Source organism: Vidua macroura, chromosome 9 (assembly GCF_024509145.1).
Source record: "Vidua macroura isolate BioBank_ID:100142 chromosome 9, ASM2450914v1, whole genome shotgun sequence".
Classification (NCBI taxonomy): domain Eukaryota; kingdom Metazoa; phylum Chordata; class Aves; order Passeriformes; family Viduidae; genus Vidua; species Vidua macroura.
The window spans coordinates 6174743-6193624 of NC_071579.1; the positions used below are offsets into that span (position 1 = coordinate 6174743).

The 18882-nt window shown below is 43.5% G+C and overlaps 2 protein-coding genes across 9 annotated transcripts in view; both read right to left on the reverse strand.

Moving 5' to 3' along the window:
* The window catches only part of RABGAP1L (RAB GTPase activating protein 1 like), a 232992-nt gene extending 224112 nt beyond the window's left edge, over nt 1-8880 (reverse strand). The window contains exon 1 of one of the 3 annotated variants that reach the window (XM_053984798.1): nt 8709-8866. The gene's annotated coding sequence lies outside the window, so the exon portion shown is untranslated. Of the gene's footprint in view, nt 1-8708 lie in introns of all 3 variants that reach the window. The other 2 variants (XM_053984799.1, XM_053984800.1) reach the window with 2 other exon arrangements.
* A 4987-nt stretch (nt 8881-13867) lies between these two features.
* Nucleotides 13868-18882, reverse strand: part of CCDC180 (coiled-coil domain containing 180) — a 30185-nt gene continuing 25170 nt past the window's right edge. For all 6 annotated transcript variants that reach the window (XM_053985333.1, XM_053985334.1, XM_053985328.1 and 3 more), the window contains exons 34-37: nt 18702-18813; nt 18355-18460; nt 17680-17818; nt 13868-16315 (exon numbers count right to left, since the gene is read on the reverse strand). In XM_053985333.1, coding sequence (XP_053841308.1) covers nt 16184-16315; nt 17680-17818; nt 18355-18460; nt 18702-18813 — 489 coding nt within the window. In that variant the 3' untranslated portion in view covers nt 13868-16183. The remainder of the gene's footprint in view (nt 16316-17679; nt 17819-18354; nt 18461-18701; nt 18814-18882) is intronic.

Consider the following 18882-nt stretch of genomic DNA (forward strand, 5'->3'; position numbering starts at 1 on the left):
TGAAGTTTTACCCCGAAAACAACTACTGGCACACACTAAACTTCTCATTCGACTCCAGCGCTGTTTTTAACAAACAATTTGTTAAAATTTAACAAACACTTAAAAGCAGAAGTACTGAAAAGCTACCCAGATTTCAGTAGTATCTGGAAGATGCAGGAAGTAGAAAACAGCCTTAAAAAAAGCTGCAGATCTTCCTACCTTCTCTGACACCACACTTCACTACCAAGCACCAAAGTGAGCACAATAATGCACAGAACACAGACCAAACTCAGCAGCCAGCACCGGGGGCAGCTATGCAGCGCTGCCACCAACCAGTTATTTGAGAGTTCTCTTCAAAATAACAGGAAATAATGAAAGTATACACCAGTGGAACAAAATAAAATTAAGGGTTTACAGAATGAAAAAAAAAATCAGTTTCCTGCCACATGCATTTCAGGTTAGCCAGTCTAAATCATATAATCTTGTATTTGTTTCTCAGTAACAGCTAATTAAAAAAACTCCAAGCTTCTAAGGAAAAAAATACCAGCTTGCAGCATTCGAACTCTTAATAAAGGGAAATATACCAATATCTTATTTAAATACAAAGAAAAAAATTATTATTTTCAAATTTTAGCCAGCTTTTAAACTTCTCCACCAACTTTTAAATTAAAATTCTGGACCTTGTATTTTGTATCTAAATACATACAGGGAGAGACAAAGCACTAGATTAAGAATATTTGCATTTTATTTTCACACTGATTTGCCTGCAGAGGCCTGAGCACTGAAAACGCACAGCACAGCACAGCTTCTGCCCTAATTAAAATCTCAGGACAAGAATAAAGAGCTAGAAAACAAAGAGAAAAATAACACACACATACTTTTTAAATTGTAATGTATTTGTTAAAAATAAAAATATGTCTTTGTATTTTTACAAATTCGTGTACTGCAACAGATCTGTGGATCTCAGCAAAATCATTTTATCAAATTTCAGAAAAAAACAGTAATATTTTGCATAGGCAACAGAAGTACAAATTAGAACTGTCTTACTTACTGTGCTGAAATAGAGGAAAACAAGATACCAGATCTCTGCAAAGTGCAATAATCAAGTCAAAATATTTAAATTGCTCTTCTTTAAACTGTTTTCCATTGAAGGGACTTCAGAAAAGGCAGACTGCTACAGAATTTATAACCAAAACATTCAAACCCAGGTGGAAACATGCCACTCTTACGCCACTGTGAAGCTGTAACACCTCCTGAGTAATTGCACTTAACAGAAAAGCAAAGCATTCAAATGTAACTACTTCTCAAATAAACATTGTAGGGAACAGAGGAGGAAATTCATTTCTGGTTAAAAAAAAAACCCAATTTACCAGAACAGGACCCATTTCCCAAAACAGTAACAAAGATTATCAAAATGAACTATACAATTAGTTTACACTAAAAGTCAATCCTTTGAATAAGATTCTTGGACAAGGCCTCAACTCCCATTCTTTTTCCTTCCAAAATGAAAAATTAAGTCATATGCATGGGCAACTGCAACAGATCAGCAGCTGCAATTTGCTTTCTACCCCCAGAAAATCTGGCTGTGTGACTTAAAGTACATACAACAGATATAACCTTATCAGAAAGGTCAGCAATACTTGAACTGAAAGCACAGCTACCTAACTTAGCTCAACACCCTGAAAGTCAGAGGTTTAAGCATCACTTACCACTGACAAGAAGTGTAACCTCATGACAATTCCATAATTACCAAATAATTGTCTTCTGGAAACTTGCACCATCACATCTTGCAATACAACATACAGAGGTTTTGTAGATTAAAGAATAAACAAATAAATAAATACACACACAAAATGTAAGAGACATTCTGAGAGCAGTGTTTATTTATTTACCTGCAAGAGAAGACCATGGATTGGTCACGACTACTCAAAACTGATTTCTTTCGTCAGAAGAATTAATACTATACAAGTTTTATAGGTTGTGAGAAGCTGAGAAGGGACTTTGTTGTCAGTCACATTCTCACAGATTTCATTCCTCACCTGTGTCACTGATACACTGTATGACAGCAACCAACTTGTTTCACTTCTAAGCCCAAGAGTGACATGGAAACCTTACTAAGCCATTTAGCAAACGGCCTTCAAGATGCACTCTTAGATTCACTCACTGACTGAAATCCTGTTCTGACAGTTTACTGCTTCTTAAGAACACGTTTCCCTTTCCTTTTCTCTGCCCTTTTACCTTTTCTTCTCTAGTTAGAAATCATGTGGGTGATAGCAAGAATTTGAGCAATTAAGACAGGAAGCTGTCCACCATCATTAGTAATGAGCTCTACTATTTAAGAGTTTGCCAGTAGTCTAATGTAAAATGAAAGATCACACATGAAGGCAAATGTGCAGATGATAATTTTGCCATTAATTACCACAGTTAATGTGCACTGGTTTGCATCGAAGTGTAACTCCACTTCAAAATATTTCTACTATACCAGAAAACACCTCAAAACTCCCAACCATGCTAAGAAGGGTATTTCTAGTCCAAACAGATACCAAAGCCCTATTTGGACAGAGCTGCCTGACCAGTAACTGACATACCAAAGGTTTTATCTTGATATCACTGAATCACCAGAACATCAGCACAAATCACACTTACAACAGTTAGGAAAACTGTAGGATACATCAAGCACCTGCAGAGGGTTTAAACTAACCAGGAACTTCATTTCAGACTGTCTGTCTATACAGATTGTAACTCAAGAACTCATAAAAAATGCTTTGATTTCCAAGATTTTAGTATATCCCAATGATTTCACAAATGGATTCATGCATCAACAGAAAATAATTAAATTAATTCCAACTGGAAGCATTTATGTACAGATGGCATCAAGTACTTATCCACCCATCTTGCTGTTAAATATTAACATCTCCTTTTCAGTGAAAGGGGAGGGGCATTTACACTGAAGCTGTAAATTTCTACATGGAGTTAGTTATTTTAGTGATGGGGGAAGAAAATGAATTTAAAAAAAAAAAAAGCTAAGTGGATCATTTTTCTCATTGCTTTGTCTCCTTGGTACAAATTGCACTCTACATCTCAGGCAGGGCTTACCCCCTTATACAAGAGCTTGATCCTGCTTGCTGCTTGTTTAGGGGGAACTGAATCTTCCATTCAACCACAACAAGCTGAAGTTGGAATCATTCATTAACTAAAACTTCAACTAATTTCCAAGTTTTACATATTTACAGATACAAAAGTTTTGAGCTCTGCTTCACAAGCACCCAGCAGGCAGATGCTGGAGGAGCTACCCAAGAGCAGCCCAAAGACACAGGCTTTAGGATGGCATTGGGAAAAATCAACACTGGCAGCAGAAGGAAAGGTAAGGAAGAAGTGCTCTCTGTGCTCAGTGGAACAAGTCATCTGTTAACAAAGTACATGGAAAAGGATGACACACATTGACCTTTGCTGCCCCAGCTTTCACTGGCAAGGTCCACTCAGAAGCCTTGCAGACCCCTGAGCCCAGTAGCAGCCTGCTGGAGTGAGAAGTCCCCTCCAAAAGAGAAAGATGGAGTTTGGAAGCACTTCAGGAAATTGGAAACATACAATCTATGTAACCAGATGGGTTATATCTAAGACTCCTGAGGGAGCTGGCCAGTGTAGCTGAAATACCACACTCTATCACATTTTAAAAGGCCATGAGACTGTGAGAGGCTCCTTCTGACCAGAAAAAAAGGCAAGTATCACAACCAATTTCAAGAGCAAGGAAGAGGATCCAGGCAACCACACATCAGCCAGCCCAACCTAAGTCCATGAGAGGATTATAGAGCAAATCCTCTTGGAAGGCATCCCTCTGCTCATGAAGCACAGGAAGATGACAGGGAATGGATTTACCAAGGACAACTGATGCCTGAAGAACACAAGAGTTTTCTGCAAAGAGACAACTGGCTTAGCAGATGATGGAAGAACACAAAAGGCCACTAACAGTCTCCCACAGCATCCCTACAGCCAAACTGGTGAGACAGGCATGGGGTAAGTGAGCAATGAGGTGTTTGGGAATTTGCCTGGACTGCTGAGCTGAAAGAACAGTCACCACTGTACCAAGTTCCATCCAAACAGTTGCAGTGGCATCCCCTGGGGATCACCTGGATGAAACCAGGAGTACCACCCGATGTCTTTAGGAATCATCTAGATGATAGGACAGGCTGCATCATCAGGTAGTTTCCAATGACACCAAAGTGGGAGGAATGGTCAGCTCCACTCAGACCTGGACAGGCTGGAGAAAGGCACTAGTAAGGCTTTGTGAAATTCAGTGAAGGCAAGTGCTGGGCCCTGTATCAGTGGCAGAACAACCTCCTGTGACAAGATGGGACTGAACACAAACTAGATAAAGACTCACTTTTTCAGGAAAGTATTTGGAGAACCCAGCAGACAAAATTTTGAAAACAAGTCACCAGTACATCCTCATAGCAAAGGCAGCTGAGCAGAGCTTGGGCTGTTTGCAGGAGTCCAGGCAGCAGGTCCAGGGAAGGATGAGCACCTGTGAGCCCGTGTTTGCAGTGCAGCCAGGTTTGGGCTCCCTGGTGCAGGACTCACACAGACACTCTGGAGCATGTCCAGTGGCCAAGCTGGCCAGATGGCAGGAGCACATGGTGTACCATGAGAGGCTGATGGAACTGAGTTTGCACAATCTGGTCAAGAAAAGAGCTCTAAAGAATCCTTATTACTGTCAGCTCTCTAATGAAAGGCTGCAGAAGTGAGAACTGGACTCTTCTGTTAAGGGGCAACAGACACAAGCTGGAAAGTAAATAGCTTAAAGGGAGGGAGGAAAGAAAAAAATCTCTGAGTGCAGTCAATTGTGGAAATAGATTGACCAGAAAGGTGTTAAAGGCTGGAACAATCTTATCTAAATTATTCCTACTTTAATATATGCAGGAAGCTGGATTAGATGACCTCCAGAAGTCCCTTCCAACCTAAATGACTCTGTTTTAGAAATTTACTATTTGACCTGCCAATTATTCTATATTAGAAACTTTCCTTCAGGTTTTGCATCAGGTTTATTACTTTCAGTCATGTGTTTCAAAATTCCAGTTCTCCTGTAAGCCTATATCCAGTGTTGTACACAGAAATGTACATATCTCTTGCCTTCCTGCCCTTAGAACTTCTTCCCTTTGTACTGCTGTGCTTCCCCCACAAACAGGGAACATGTTTTCAGCATCAGAAATATTTTGCACTTTTAAGCTTACTCGATCTAAAAAACCCTCACCTTCTTCAGTATTCTGGCTCATGACACAGGGATGACAAGAGTAGGAAAGCAGATGGCTGTGACCCATCTCATTGTGGCAGAAGCTACTTTTTCCCTCTGACCACTTAAAAACATTAGAAAGACACTTCTCCTACTCTTTTCAAAGAGTAAGAAATATTCCATGAAAGACACAATCTAACATGTTTTCCACAGGGGCCTTACTCACCTTTCAGAGCAATCTATTTTACTAAGCAGATTTTGGTACCTCATTTATGTATTTATGTTCTGTTTACAAACAGTCACACACAACAAACTAGTTTGTCAGCATCACAAAGTCCCCTCTGGGAACACTCCTGACAGCAAATTTAAATAAACACCTTAAAAGCCACAGAGGTTTTCTAATAATCTACACATTGGTTTTGTTTCTCTTTAAAGTTAAGAATACAGGAGAAAGGTGAAATAAATGATCCTCAAACATGTCAGTCTTTGTTTATGGACTAAGACTCCACCAAAGAACAAAGAATCCCTTCACCAATCCAGGTTACAATAATGGCTCTTTCAACAGCTGTACCAGTATAACAGAGTGAGATTGAGACTGGAACAAACTGCCAAAGGTATGACTTTCAAAAAACACATCTTATCAAAATATACTTGAAAACAACCTAACCTTCACTAAAAGGACACCTTCAGGAAGCTCAATGCTAGTGCCTGAAAGGTGCATTTTAATTCCCAGTTAATAGGTCAAGATCAAAATTCATGGGGAGAAGCTGAGAATTATTACAGGAATGATTAGTGTAGCTGGTGGCCCAAAGAGCAAACAAACCTTCCATAGTGTAGTTCCACATGTTTGCATCCTTTTTGTTAAAATCCTTTTAATACCAAGATCAAAAGTGCCAATAAAGCCTATCAGTCCATGGGGTGCATAAAATTAGTATAATCCCATGACAAATTAATCTAGACTAGAAATCAGAAAGTGCGTAATTACTAAGGTCATTCAAGTTTGAAATAGCCTTCCTATTACAGCAGAGGTAATAGCAATATACAACTAATTATTTTTAAATTAGAGCTGAATACATTTACAAAAATCCCTAACAATGCCGAGATCACTGCCTGAAATTAAGAACTCACCAAGAAGTTCAGAGAGCAGAACAGATGAACAAAGGAGAGAGAAAAAAACCACAGCAATTTCTGTGGGCCCATGGAAGAACATAGACACATAGATGGCTCTTGAGTCCATTTAATGTTATCAAAAGTCAATAAAAAAATTACACCATGGCTTCATAATCAATCTAAGAAAGTACTGGCAGAAAAAAAGAGCCATCACCCTTACTAGCACTGCTACGTTCACCACAAGTAGCTTAAGCCAATCAGTGTAGCTTCTTCCAGCAGCACTGCCATTAACTCACTGACCATAAAGCCAGGTGCCAGCTAAGGACCATCACAACACCTGTGACTGTTCCACTCTCTCCCCTACCAACACTCAACTTCCTCCTCTGGACTAAGCCAATGATGCCCACACGGCCGGGCAAGTGAGCAGGGTCAGGAAGTTGTTGTAATCAGAGTACCTCAGGGAACAACAAAAAAAAGAAGAAATGGAAGTACATCTTCTCAACCAGATTAGTTATTTTTGCTCACTTCCTGACTGTGGAAGTCCCTTTAATGAGAGAAAAGAAGGAGCAGCCACAACGCAGGCTGTCTTGAAATGCTAGGGAGTGCACCAGGAACACAAGAGAGTCACATTAAACTTGATCTTTTTGCAATCCCCTTACTAACACCACCACAATTAAATCTGTGAATCACTTTTTAAAGAACTGAATGCTATTTTTAACAAAGCAATACCTTTCACTGTAACCATTTTAAAGGAAACACTGCAGAGCAATTTTTACAGTTCTCATATGTTCACAGCTGTTCATAGCCCCAGAGTCCTTTTGGAAAAAAGCAATTTTTTTAAAAATAAAATAAATAAAACAAAACTATCCCAGCATGATTTTCCACCTCTGCCTAAAACAGAAGGAAGTAGTGGAAGGCTCTGTCACTCACTGAGTTCTGGGGTTCATCAGCTGGGTCTGGTTCTCCTCTGGACACTCCAGGGCAGCATTCTTACAACACTGGAGTCAATTTGTGCTTACTGTAACTGTATTTGTAGTCTTTTCAAGTTTTAAACTACAAAGTAAGTTATTGATCGTATAATTATTACCATCTAACTCACATAAACGGAGTTAGCTACAATCCTACTTAAAACCTAGGCAGAGGCATAATTTGCAGAACCAACCTTGTAAACCCAGTAAACCTTCCTGCAATCTGGAGCCAGGTTGGTCTGACAGGCAGTCAGGATTTGGTCTATATCATAGAAATTTGATTAAATAAAGCCACAGTACCTTCTCTGCATTTACAGGAATAACAAAATGTTGCCTGTACCATCAACAAGACATCTCTCTGGAAACTGAAAGCACATCTGCCCTTCTGAAAGTTTTAGCTGAAAAACCACATGGTTGTGAGACTAGAGCTTGACAGTGAGAGAGACAAGCAACGCTTACCTAAGCAAGTTATTTCTTAACTGCCACTAGATTTTTTCTCTGTTTTAACGAAGAGCTGACATTTTGAATCTTTTTTCCCCCTGTTAGGCACACAATGGATGGATACACACACGCACACAGCTGTGAAATGTGGTAGAATATATGCCTTATTCACAGCACTATCAAAACAAGCACTTGTAGCAGCACAGCTTTGAGAGAGTGACAGCAGGAGCAAAGTACACACGACACTGCAGGAACTTATATAGGAGGAGAGTCACCAAGTCCATTTCCTTCACTGCCGACCCTGCTTCAGATGTTATCAGCAGGTTTTCAAATACTTTTATCTAAAGACAAGAATTTTGTACCAGCTTACAGGTCGGAAGAGAGTGGAAGAGGGCTCAAAAAATAAAACAAACCACCAGAAATAAAACAAACAACCAGAAAAAAAGAAGGAAAAAGAAAACCATCCCAAAACAAAACATATGCGTCAGTTTCATGTCAGTTTCATCAGCAGATGAAACTGACGCATGCAGACGGCACAGATTTAGGACACTAGTTTGCTAGTCTGGGCTCTTGGGAAGTGACTTCACTTTTCCCGTGGAGGAGGCAGGGAGATGAACGCTTCCACAGCGCTCTCGCATTCCTGACCACGAAAACAACTTTATTTTTTAAATCCTGCACTGTGCTCGAGCTCCTCTCCTCCCCGAGCGCCACTGCCCAGGGAACTCCACACACACAGACAAACACCAAATAACACGAACGAGCGGAACCATCACCCCCCGCCCCCGCCGCCCTGGGGGCCCGCGGCCAGCGGAGGAGCCACCTCAGGTCAGCGGGCACTACCACCCGTCACACGGGCTGGGCCGGCGGCTCCCTCTCCTCCCGCGCCCGTTCTCCTGGGGGAGCGGCGACCTCCCCGCCTGCGCCCCTCATGACACCCGCTCGCCCCGGCGGGGCAGGCCCGGGGCAGCGTCCCGATCTCTCACCGGTGCAGCCGGGCCGTCCTCCCCGCGCTGCCGCTGCCTCCAGCCCGGCGGGGCCGCGCAGCCGCCTCAGGGCCGGGACAGCGTCGCCCACATTCCGGCAGCGAGAGGGCGGGCGGGTGCGCGCGCACGGCTGACACGGCGTGAGGGCGGGAGGGAAGGAGGGACGGCAGCCGCCCTCGGCGGCGACAGCCCCGCCGGGAGCGCGGGGCTGCTCTGTGCTCCGCGGAGTGCGGGGGGCGAGCGGCTCCGCGGCCGGCCCGGCCTGGCTTCCTGTCGGTGTTGAAGTCCTGTGCGGCCCCATGGGAGTGCCCCCTCTGGGACACAAAATTGTAGAATGGTTTGGGTTGGAAGGGGCCTTAAGGACCATCTCATTCCACTCTCGTGCCATGGGCAGGGACACCTTCCACTAAAGCAGGTTCTTCAAGCTCCGTCCAGCCTGGCCTTGGACACTCCGGGGATGGAGCCAGCCACGGCTTCTCTGGGCACCGGTGGCAGAGCCTCACCACTCTCACAGGGAGAAATTTATTCCTAATATGTAATCTAACCCTGCTCTCTAGTGGTAAGCAATTTTTCTAGGTCCTGGAACTACAAGCTGTTGTAAATAAATTCTCTCTGTATGTTCCCTTCAGGTACTGGAAGGCCACCATGAGGTCACCCCAAAGCCTGCTCTTTTCCAGGCTGAACAATCCCAACTCTCTCAGCCTTTTATTACAGCAGAAGTGCTCCATCCCCCTGATCATCCTGGTGCCTCCTCTGGGCCCAGTCCAACAGGTCCTTGTCCTTCCCCTGCTGGGACCCCAGAGCTGGAGGCAGGTGGGGTCTCACCTGAACAGAGGGCAGAATCCTCCCCTCTTCTGCTGCCCACACTAATTTTGATAAATGCTTCTCTCCCACCTGTCAGCATCCAGCAGGCACTGAAATGTGTCAAAATCCTCACCCACAACTGAAGGACAATGGAAGCAACCTGTAAATAATGGCACTCTTTGGAAAAAATGAATTAAGCTTGCCTTCAGATTTTGTACCCTGGTCTCGCCAAGTGGTAGATTGTGTTTGCTTATAGACAGTGGTTTGGCGTGGTTAAACAAATATTTTAAAAGTAAATATCTATGCTTAATCAAATATCACCATTGTTTATGTTTAAATAAAATATGTTTAAATTACAACAGCTTCTCTTGTTGAGTTGTGTCTGAAACAAATTACATATAAATTAATGACAGCATCTATACAGCTTGTCTGTATTCTCCCCATTTCAGATGCGGTTCAGCAAAATCTTAAGGAATGCCAGGTCACAGCCTTCAATAAAGCAACTGCCCATGTGGGCACTGATTTTAGGCTGTTTTCATGTCACTGGGGTTGAGAGGTTTGTTTGTTACATGATCTTTTTTGAGCTGAACTGTTGTAAAAAAGCCTGTCTCAAAGCTGGCAAGGCAAGCAGGCAAAGGAGAGCATTTCACAGGAGGAAAAAAAAAAAAAAAAAAAAAAAAAAAAGCCAGACTCTCTGGCCAGCTCCCCATTTAAGAATTCTTACTATTTGTCTATACATGGTGTAAATTAAATTACCTCCAGATTACTTTTATCCCTCCATGGGTTCAGATAAACCACAAAAGCATAGGGAAAGCAGAAGAATTCAGGGAGAGGAGGAAAATAATTTTACTGAATATTGCAATAGAGAAATAATAAGAAGAGAGTATCCCTGACACTGTACCCAGGCACTGCACACTGGTGTATGAATGTGGCTAATAACGAAAGTAATTTTATTCATTACCAGAATTATGAATAAATGGTCATAACTGGTTATTGGAAATGGAGAGTTTGTTCAGGAAGCCTAGGTAGGCAAAAAGAGACAGAAGATACAGAATGACTGACAATATTTCAATCATGGCAAAAAGGAAAAGAACCATTGTAACCAGATGATTTGCAGGGGAAGTGAATAGTCCAAATCCAAAACACAGACCCACACCAACCACTATGAAGAGAATTAATTCTACCATCCAAACCCACCAACACACAAACATACAAACAAATAACCTAAAACTACAGAAAGAAACACTTTAAGGTGCTTACAAAAATCATCTGCAATTTTAGACAACACATTTAGAAAAATGGTTAAGTAATCTGAAGGCTATTAGCAATTCCCTTCAAGAACTCAGAAAAGATACTGAGGTTCCATTTGACTAGCAAAAAGCAAACAGTGCTAAAGCAGAAAAGGATAAGAATCAGAGGCCAATCAGCCTTATTTTGTATCAGACACAAATTTGTATCTTCCAAATTACTGGAAGAAATTATTAAGCAAATTATTTGTAAGGCTTTGGATGATAAGATAAATAACAATCAACAATAACATCTCAAAACCAAATGATGGAATCTTGACTGCAGCAAGGCTTCTGACAATACATCAGCTAATGCTCTCCTAAGCAAGATCAGCATTGGCTATACAAAACTTTGTTGAAATGCTTAGAAAATGTCACTCAAAAGTAGTATCAGTTAGTCCTTCAGATTCTTACATCCTGAGTCCTGAACTGCTTCTATGAGAAAATAAGTTACAGAATATTTTTCTCATATTTGTGGAAATATAAACATTTCTCATATGTTTACATTTTCTCCATAGTTGGACTGTATATCCTGTCCAGGTGAGGGCTGTAATCATTTTGAAAGATCTAATTGGAATTGAACAAATCCTGACGAGTAAGAACAAAGATCTGAACTAAAGACGATGTAATTCAATAAGGTGATAAAATACTACACACAGCTGGGAATAACAATTAGCAGCAAAAAAGCAAGTTGGAGACAGAGACAAAGCAGTTCCTTTACGTTCGTGGTAGTTCACAAACAGAAAATGAGGCAACAGCGATTTGTGACCTACCCCTTTCCACACACACACAACCTACCACCACCTACAACTCGGGCTGCCCCGGCAGTGCCAAGTGCCTCCTGCAAACTGACATCAGGAAAATGGAGTGGTGAGTTTTGTTCCCATGGAAAAGGGCCAGAATTGGTGTCCAGGGCCCTGTGGCCCTGAGTGGGCTGCCACCTCCTAAAATTCCAATCAGTGCAGGATATCTCCCAGACCCAACCTGCCACCACCTACAACTCAGGCTTCCCTGGCAATGCCAAACACCTCCTCCAAATTGACATCAACACTCTGGTGGGGTGAATTTTGTTTTACAGGCAAAAGGGCTGGCGTTCATGTCCAGGGGCCTTGACAGTGCCCACATAGCACAGCACGGGGGAAAAAACCAGAATAAATGCTAAATATTGAATTGTCAGAGCTTATCCTCCCCTCCTCTCATACACACACCCACACTGGAACAAAAGAAAAACCAAATGCCAGGGAAAGAAAAAAACACCCACAATATTGCCTACAGTGTGGTGGGGAGAAAAAAAAATGTGGTGTCTCCTGTCTCAGGGAATGGAAAAAATCCCAAAGCGTTCATGCAGCAGCTTGGGTAAAACAGATGAGAATCTGGTGAATATCTTGCACGGGGTCTCCTCTTCACAGCAGATGAAGCTGTTGGGTTGGTGTCCTTTCTCTTGTTCACTCGGATTTTCTGAGTGAGTGGGGCTGGGATGGAGCAGCCCCTTGCCTTCCCGCTGTTTCCTGGCCAATTCATCTCCCATCGATTGTCCTCTCTGATCTAAAACCATCCAATTGAAGAAATAAACCACTGAAAGATTGCTGCTGCTGTCTCCAAGGCCAGGGAAAGGGAAGAAAACCAACTTCTTGCCTAAGCTAACAAAACCCAAGCTAGGTAAGCAAAAAAAGGAACCCAGTCTGCACGGCACGACAGATGCCTGGGCAGTGAGGCTTTGAATAAAGCACATCGAAGACCCCCAAGGCTCCCCCCTTCTCTGGACCCACCTTAAAGCTACAGCAACCATTTCTGGGCCTAAAGCAGATGATCAGGGAATAGAAAACCACCCCAAGACAGCCCTGCAGAGGGACCCAAACAGGCTGGATTGATGGGCCAACACCAGTGGTGTGAGGGTGAACAAGGCCAAGTGCCAGATCCCTACACTTTGTCCACAATAACCCCCTGCAGCCCCAGGCTGGGGCGGTGACTGAGAATCCCTGTCAGGAAAGGCCCTGGGGGTCCTGGTGCCAATGGCTGGACAGGAGCCCAGGTGTGGCCAGGTGGGCAGGAGGCCAGTGGCCCCTGGGCCGTGCCAGCCCTGGTGTGGGCACAGGCCCAGGGCAGTGGCTGTGCCCTGTGCTGGCACTGCTGAGGGACCTCGAGAGCTGGGTCCAGTTCTGGGCCCTCGTGGCCACAGAGCCCTGGAGGGGCTGGAGCATGTCCAGGGAAGGGCAGTGAAACTCATGAAGAGCCTGTCTTTTGAAGAGTGGCTGAGTGAGATGGGGCTGTTTAGCTGGGGAAGAGGAGGCTCAGGGGGGACCTTAATGCTCTCTACAACTCCCTGACAGAAGAGTGTGGCTAGTTGGGTGTTGGGCTCTGTTCCCAAGCAAGCAGTGATAGGACAAAGGGACATAGTCTTAAACTGTGGCAGGGGAGGCTTAGGTTGTTAATGGAAGAAATTCTTGGTGATTAGATACTGGAATGGGCTGTCCAAGGAGGTAGTGGAGCCTTCCCCACACCTCTCCTGTATTGCCTTAGCTATCCCTCCATTGTCTTCACTTTCCTTTCCTGCCCCTCCCTTGCATTTCCTTGCTGAAAGTCAAGGGAGGGGTAGGCAAGACAAGGGACATGTAGGCAAGGCAAGGAAGGGATGGGGTAGGTAAAGAAATGGAAAGCCAGGCAAGGCAAGGGCAAGATAAGGAAGGGGCAAGGCAAGGGAGGGGCAAGATAAGGAAGGGACAAGGCAGGGGGCAAGGGAAAGCAATGCAAGGGAAGGAAAAGGCAAGGCAAGGAAAAGCCAAGCAAGAGATGGGAAATCGAGAGGCAAAGGAGGAGCATAGGAGGGGCAAGTCAGTGCAAAGCAAGAAAGGTGAAAGGAACAGAAAAAAAAAAAAAACGGGCAAGGCAGGGGCAAAGCAAGGAAGGGTAAAGGGAGGGGCAAAGGAAGGCAAGTGGGGGGGTAAGGGACAGGTAGGGGAGCAAGGAAAGGGAGGACAAGGAAATACAATGGAACCTTCCTGGAATGGAAAGAAGATCCCTCCCTCCAAATTACTGTAACTTCAAAATTATGGGGCGTCCGGGCAAAAATACAGTAGAAAGAATAACAGTCTTTTACTAGAAACAAAGCCCAACAAGACAAAGAACAAGACAGTAACAGAAACTTCCCACCCGCTAAATAGTTTTTCTCCCTTTAGTGTAGTTACGACTACGCTCGACAGAGGGTGCTGGCACACTCTGGGAAGCAGAGGCTGCAATGGCTCCATCGCAGCCGGCAGGAGAGCTGGCAGCTCCGGGGTGACAAAAGCTGCAGTGATCCTCTCGCAGCCGGCAGGAGAGCTGGCAGCTCCGGGGTGACAAAAGCTGCAGTGATCCTCTCGCAGCCGGCACAGGGAGGAATGGAAGGAAGAAAGTTGCTCCTCCTGCAAACTCACAGGGTCTTGGCATTGCCAACAGCGGCAGACACAAGTTGGGGGAGGTAGGCAGGGCTCCTTCAGGGTGCTGAGCTACTGTGCAGAAAGAGACCAGGTTGAGACTGCCCGGCTCCAGAGAGCACACCATAGAATTGCTATGGATCCCCCAGCCAAAGGAAGGACTCACCTGCAGCCAAGTCTCGGGTCAGACCTTTCACGGCACCAAGTCAGATCTCCTGAAGATCCCCAAGTGGAAGAGCCCATCCACCAGCCAAGACTCCCCAACCCCAAAACTACTCCACTGGAATGCCAGGACCATTGGCCACTTCCTTTTGTGTCTTGACCACTGAATATTCACCCAGAAAGCCAACTCCTCCCCCTTCCAGGATCTTCCTGGTAACAGTGGGAAGAAATTCACTGAGAAACCTAAACCCACATGGAGCAAGTGCAAAGAAGGCAAGTCAAGGGAAAGGCAAGGCAAGAAGGGATAAGGCAAAGAAGGGGTAAGGGAAGGACAGGGAGGGGCAATGCTACGGAGGGGCAAGGTAAGGCAAGAGAAGGAAAAGCCAAGCAACGGAGGGGCAAAACAAGGCAAGGGCAGGCAAGAGAGGGGCAACGAAAGGCAAGGAGGAGAAATGCAACAGCAAGTTAAGGCAAGGCAAAGAAAGTAAAGGGAGGAGGTCAGCAAGGCAAGGGATAGGCAAAGGAAGGAAAGCAAAGGCAGGGTAATTGAGAGAGGGAAAAGGCAGTGGAGGGGGAAGGAAGGCAAGGCAGTAGAGAGGAAAGAAGGGTCAAGGGAGATGCCAAGCAAGGCAAGGGAGGGGCAATGAAAGGAAAATGACAGCAAGGCTAGGGAGAGGTCGGTAAGAAAGGGCAATGGAGGGGTAGGCAAGGCAAGGGAGTGGAAAGGCAAAGAAGGGGCAAGGAAAGACAAGGGAAAGGAAAGAGTGGAGTAAGGCAAGAGTGGAGCATGGGATGGGCAAAGGTAGGCAATGCAAGTGGGGTCATGGGGGGGCAAGGATCAGCAAGGCAAGGGAAGGGCAAGCTAAGGGATGGGCAAAGGAAGGAAAACAAATGCAAAACAAGGGATGAGCAAGGAAAAGAAAGGCAACAGAGTGGAGAGGCAAGGTGAGAAAACACAAGAGGGGCAAGGCAAGGGAGGGGCAAGATGGAGGCAGGGAAAGGCAAGGAGGGGTAAGTCAGAGGGGCAAGGTAAATCAAGGCAAGGCCAGGCATAGGAAGGGTGAGTCAATACAAGGCAGGGAAGGGGAAAAGGGAAGGAGTGGGGCAAGGGAGGAGCAAAGCATGGCAAGGAAAGTAAGGGGTAACAGAGGGGCAAGGCAAAGGATGGGAAGGGAAGGCAAGAGATGGACAGGTAAGGCAAGGCAAGGCAAGGGAGGGGCAGGCAAGGCATGGCGATGAAAAAAAGTGATAGGCAAGGGTAGGCAACACAAGGTAGGAGAGGAGAGGCAAGGAAAGGGAAGGGTAGGCAAGTCAAAGCTTGTTGAACCAAGACAACATAAAATGTGTATCTTTTCCAGGCTGACCATCTCCAATCAGAGATCTCTGTGCAGAGGTGCTTGGGCACAGAGGCCTTGACAAAAGAGTGTTTGTTAGGGATAGTTCTCTTTCACGCCTTGGGGAGTTTTCAGACCAAACCAGCTCTCAGGGGCAAAATTGCAACAAAATCCTGTAACCTCTGCTAATAAATATGCATTAAGTGCCCTTGCACAGAGGGCTCATGTGCACAAACACATGTGAATGGTAACAGATGATACTGTAAGCCAAACCAGGTGGTTATGTAAAGATGAGTATAGTAGTAATACTAAGACTGCACATGAGGAAATGAGTGGTAACATGGCAAAACAAAGAAAAAGGCAAAATGTAGCTTCTTTCAATGCAAGAGATGAATAAGATAAAAGAAAAAAAATCAGTGACATTCATACAAATTTGTCAATTTACACCAACAAAGCTCAGCAAAATTTGACTGATCTCAGACGTAGAGTCGCTTTATCTTCAGGACAGATTCTTCCCACCAATCACTCCAACGCTGAATTGCCAGCAGCTGAGCTGCACTTTCTTCCTTGATCTGGGCAAACATCTGTTCAACTTTACTTTTGTATTTCTGTATAAAAAAACCCAACAATTAAGGACAAAATTAGTACTGACAAAATATCATTCTCTTTGCCTAAATCCAGGTCTTCATCCATTGTGTCAGAAGACTGCATAGAGGCCACTTATTTTTTGCCTTTGACAATAGAACTAATATGAATAATTAACTATTAGCTATGTTCCTTCTGTGTTCCTTTTAAAGACTTCTGAAATTAAAGGATGAGCAATATTTAAATTTTGCTAAAATGCAAGACCTTCATCTCACTTCCATTAGTTCCTAAGAGTAGGGAGTTGCTTTCTTTCAAGAAAACACAGGATGCAGTCATGCTCTTGCTGGAACTTCTTAACTCAAAAGTATGAACTGAACTATTACAAAACTGCTAAAAAGTAATTTCCTCTAGACAGAAACTTGTAGACTACCATAAAAACCTCAAGGCACTTTAATACTGTTAAAGAGTCCATGCTCCAAAACATAAAGTACTGTATTATTAATGCAACACACGTGCAGGAAAATACTATCCAACCATTTCTATCCAAACAACCACATTCCCTTCAAATCTGTGCTGTAATCAGGTTCCTGAGCACCAGAACTGGATACATAAAACACACATGCAATTTGATAGTTTTGATGGCATTTGCCGCCATCATTGACAGTATAATTTACATTCCCCTATTAAAAGCAGATATTTTTAAAAAGTTAATTTAGTTCAGTGGGAGTACAATAACTTCCAGGTCAGATGTATAAAGACATCTCCAAGTGATTTAACATAAAAATATTCTCCTAACTGCTAAGCATTGCTGTTTTGAGAATCATTGTCTGTGCCAGTGAGAGGCAGAGTTGTCTGCATTCTTTTAACAGACTCAGTGAAGAAAGAGTGATCATTTTGATGGTGGAAACAGTCATCTGTGATAGTTGTGGTTATAAGATAGGTATGAAATATTTTACAGCTCTTCATCTTTTATGGGAAAATAAGTTTTTGTGATCTAAGGCTGGAGCTAAAGGCTTCAGAAAGGTTAGTGAAAACAAGCAAGACTGGAATGGCAATGGGGCACAGCTGCTTTTAGAACTATGATGCTGCGAAAATGCAGTGTCCTGTTTCTGACACCATCCATGCTTCTCTGCTCAAACAATTACCCTTTGTCATGTCTCTGAATGAGAAGACTCCATGAGGAACCAACCCTGTCTGCTTCTGACAGCATCACAAAGAAATGGACACGAGAAAGGATTCCTACACATGGATAATAGGGCCTTAAGATCAGCAAACACTGTGTACGTTAAAAACTTGCACACATAACTAAGATTCTATAATTGTCTTCTTAAAAAACCAAACCCACAACAGCAGCAGCCCACTCAAGAGTCCTTCCCCACAGACTCACCTTATATGCAGCCTGTCTTGCATCCACCACTGCCAGATGGCCCAGGGTAGTCTTAGCTGTTGAAACTGATGCAGTTCCTCTGCAGAGAATATACTCTGGAGTGTCGGGAACAGTAGTCCTGGGTATTCCTGGCCAAGTCCTATAAAAAACCAAACCAACAAAAACAAACACGAGAAAAGAAGTTAGAAAAGAGAACAAATCATACTAATTCACATTACTTGTACTAAGGTGCCAAAGATCAATGTTGTTGTTTTTTTTTCCACAAAATGTTTAACCTAAAAACATCTTTGTTTATTACAACCACCCTTTCTTTTAAAGCATCAGGATCTCTCCACAGTGTAGAATTAATTTCTTTTGAATGACAATACACAGAGTATTCATAGATCTGAATGTAATGCATTGATAACCAGTGACAAACAAGTGACATAGCAATAGCAGTGACATGGTATTGTTTTACCATACTATATGTAATTTACCTTTATTTGGATCTACTGTAATTCTTTCTTTAAAATTATTACCCACTCAAACTACCACTACCCCATTACTAGTTCAATGACTTACTAATGATGAGCAGCAGTTTCAACAAGTGCAGCAAAAAACTATGAGGACAGGGCCTGTTATCAGTTCAGAGCAGAGGAATTAGACAGAACAGTGTTCAGTATCTCCAAATACTACCTCCTTCCTCGTTTGACTAACTGTTGAACTTTGGAGGTTCCTAGAGGAAGTTCAGTTTTTTTACGACACATTAAAGTTGGCATCTTCTCTCTAGGTATTTCAGTTCCTGGGAGGTAATAGAAGACATACTCAGCAGAAACAAAACAATGTCAGGAATGCAACTGTTTTGGAATAATTGTGCAGCTCAATGCTCTGCACACTCAACAAATAGTTTTGCATGCTTTATTATGCAAATCTTTTAATTTAAAATATTATAACATATCAAAGCCTCCTCTTCCTAGGGACACACTGCTGCAATCTTTGACAAGAAAGAGGAGGCCTGAACAAGCAATCTCTTCTTTTCTTACCTGCTTCTTTTACATCATCAACAGTGATGGTTTCATCTAGTTCCAAGAGGAGCTTTTCAGTGAGGGCAGCCAGTGCAGAAAAAAAGCTCTGAGCACACTCAGCAGCACAATCCTGTTGCAACATTGGAGACAAGTGAGAGGAATTCCTTTGAAAATTGGATCTCCTCTCCTTTTAACTTGG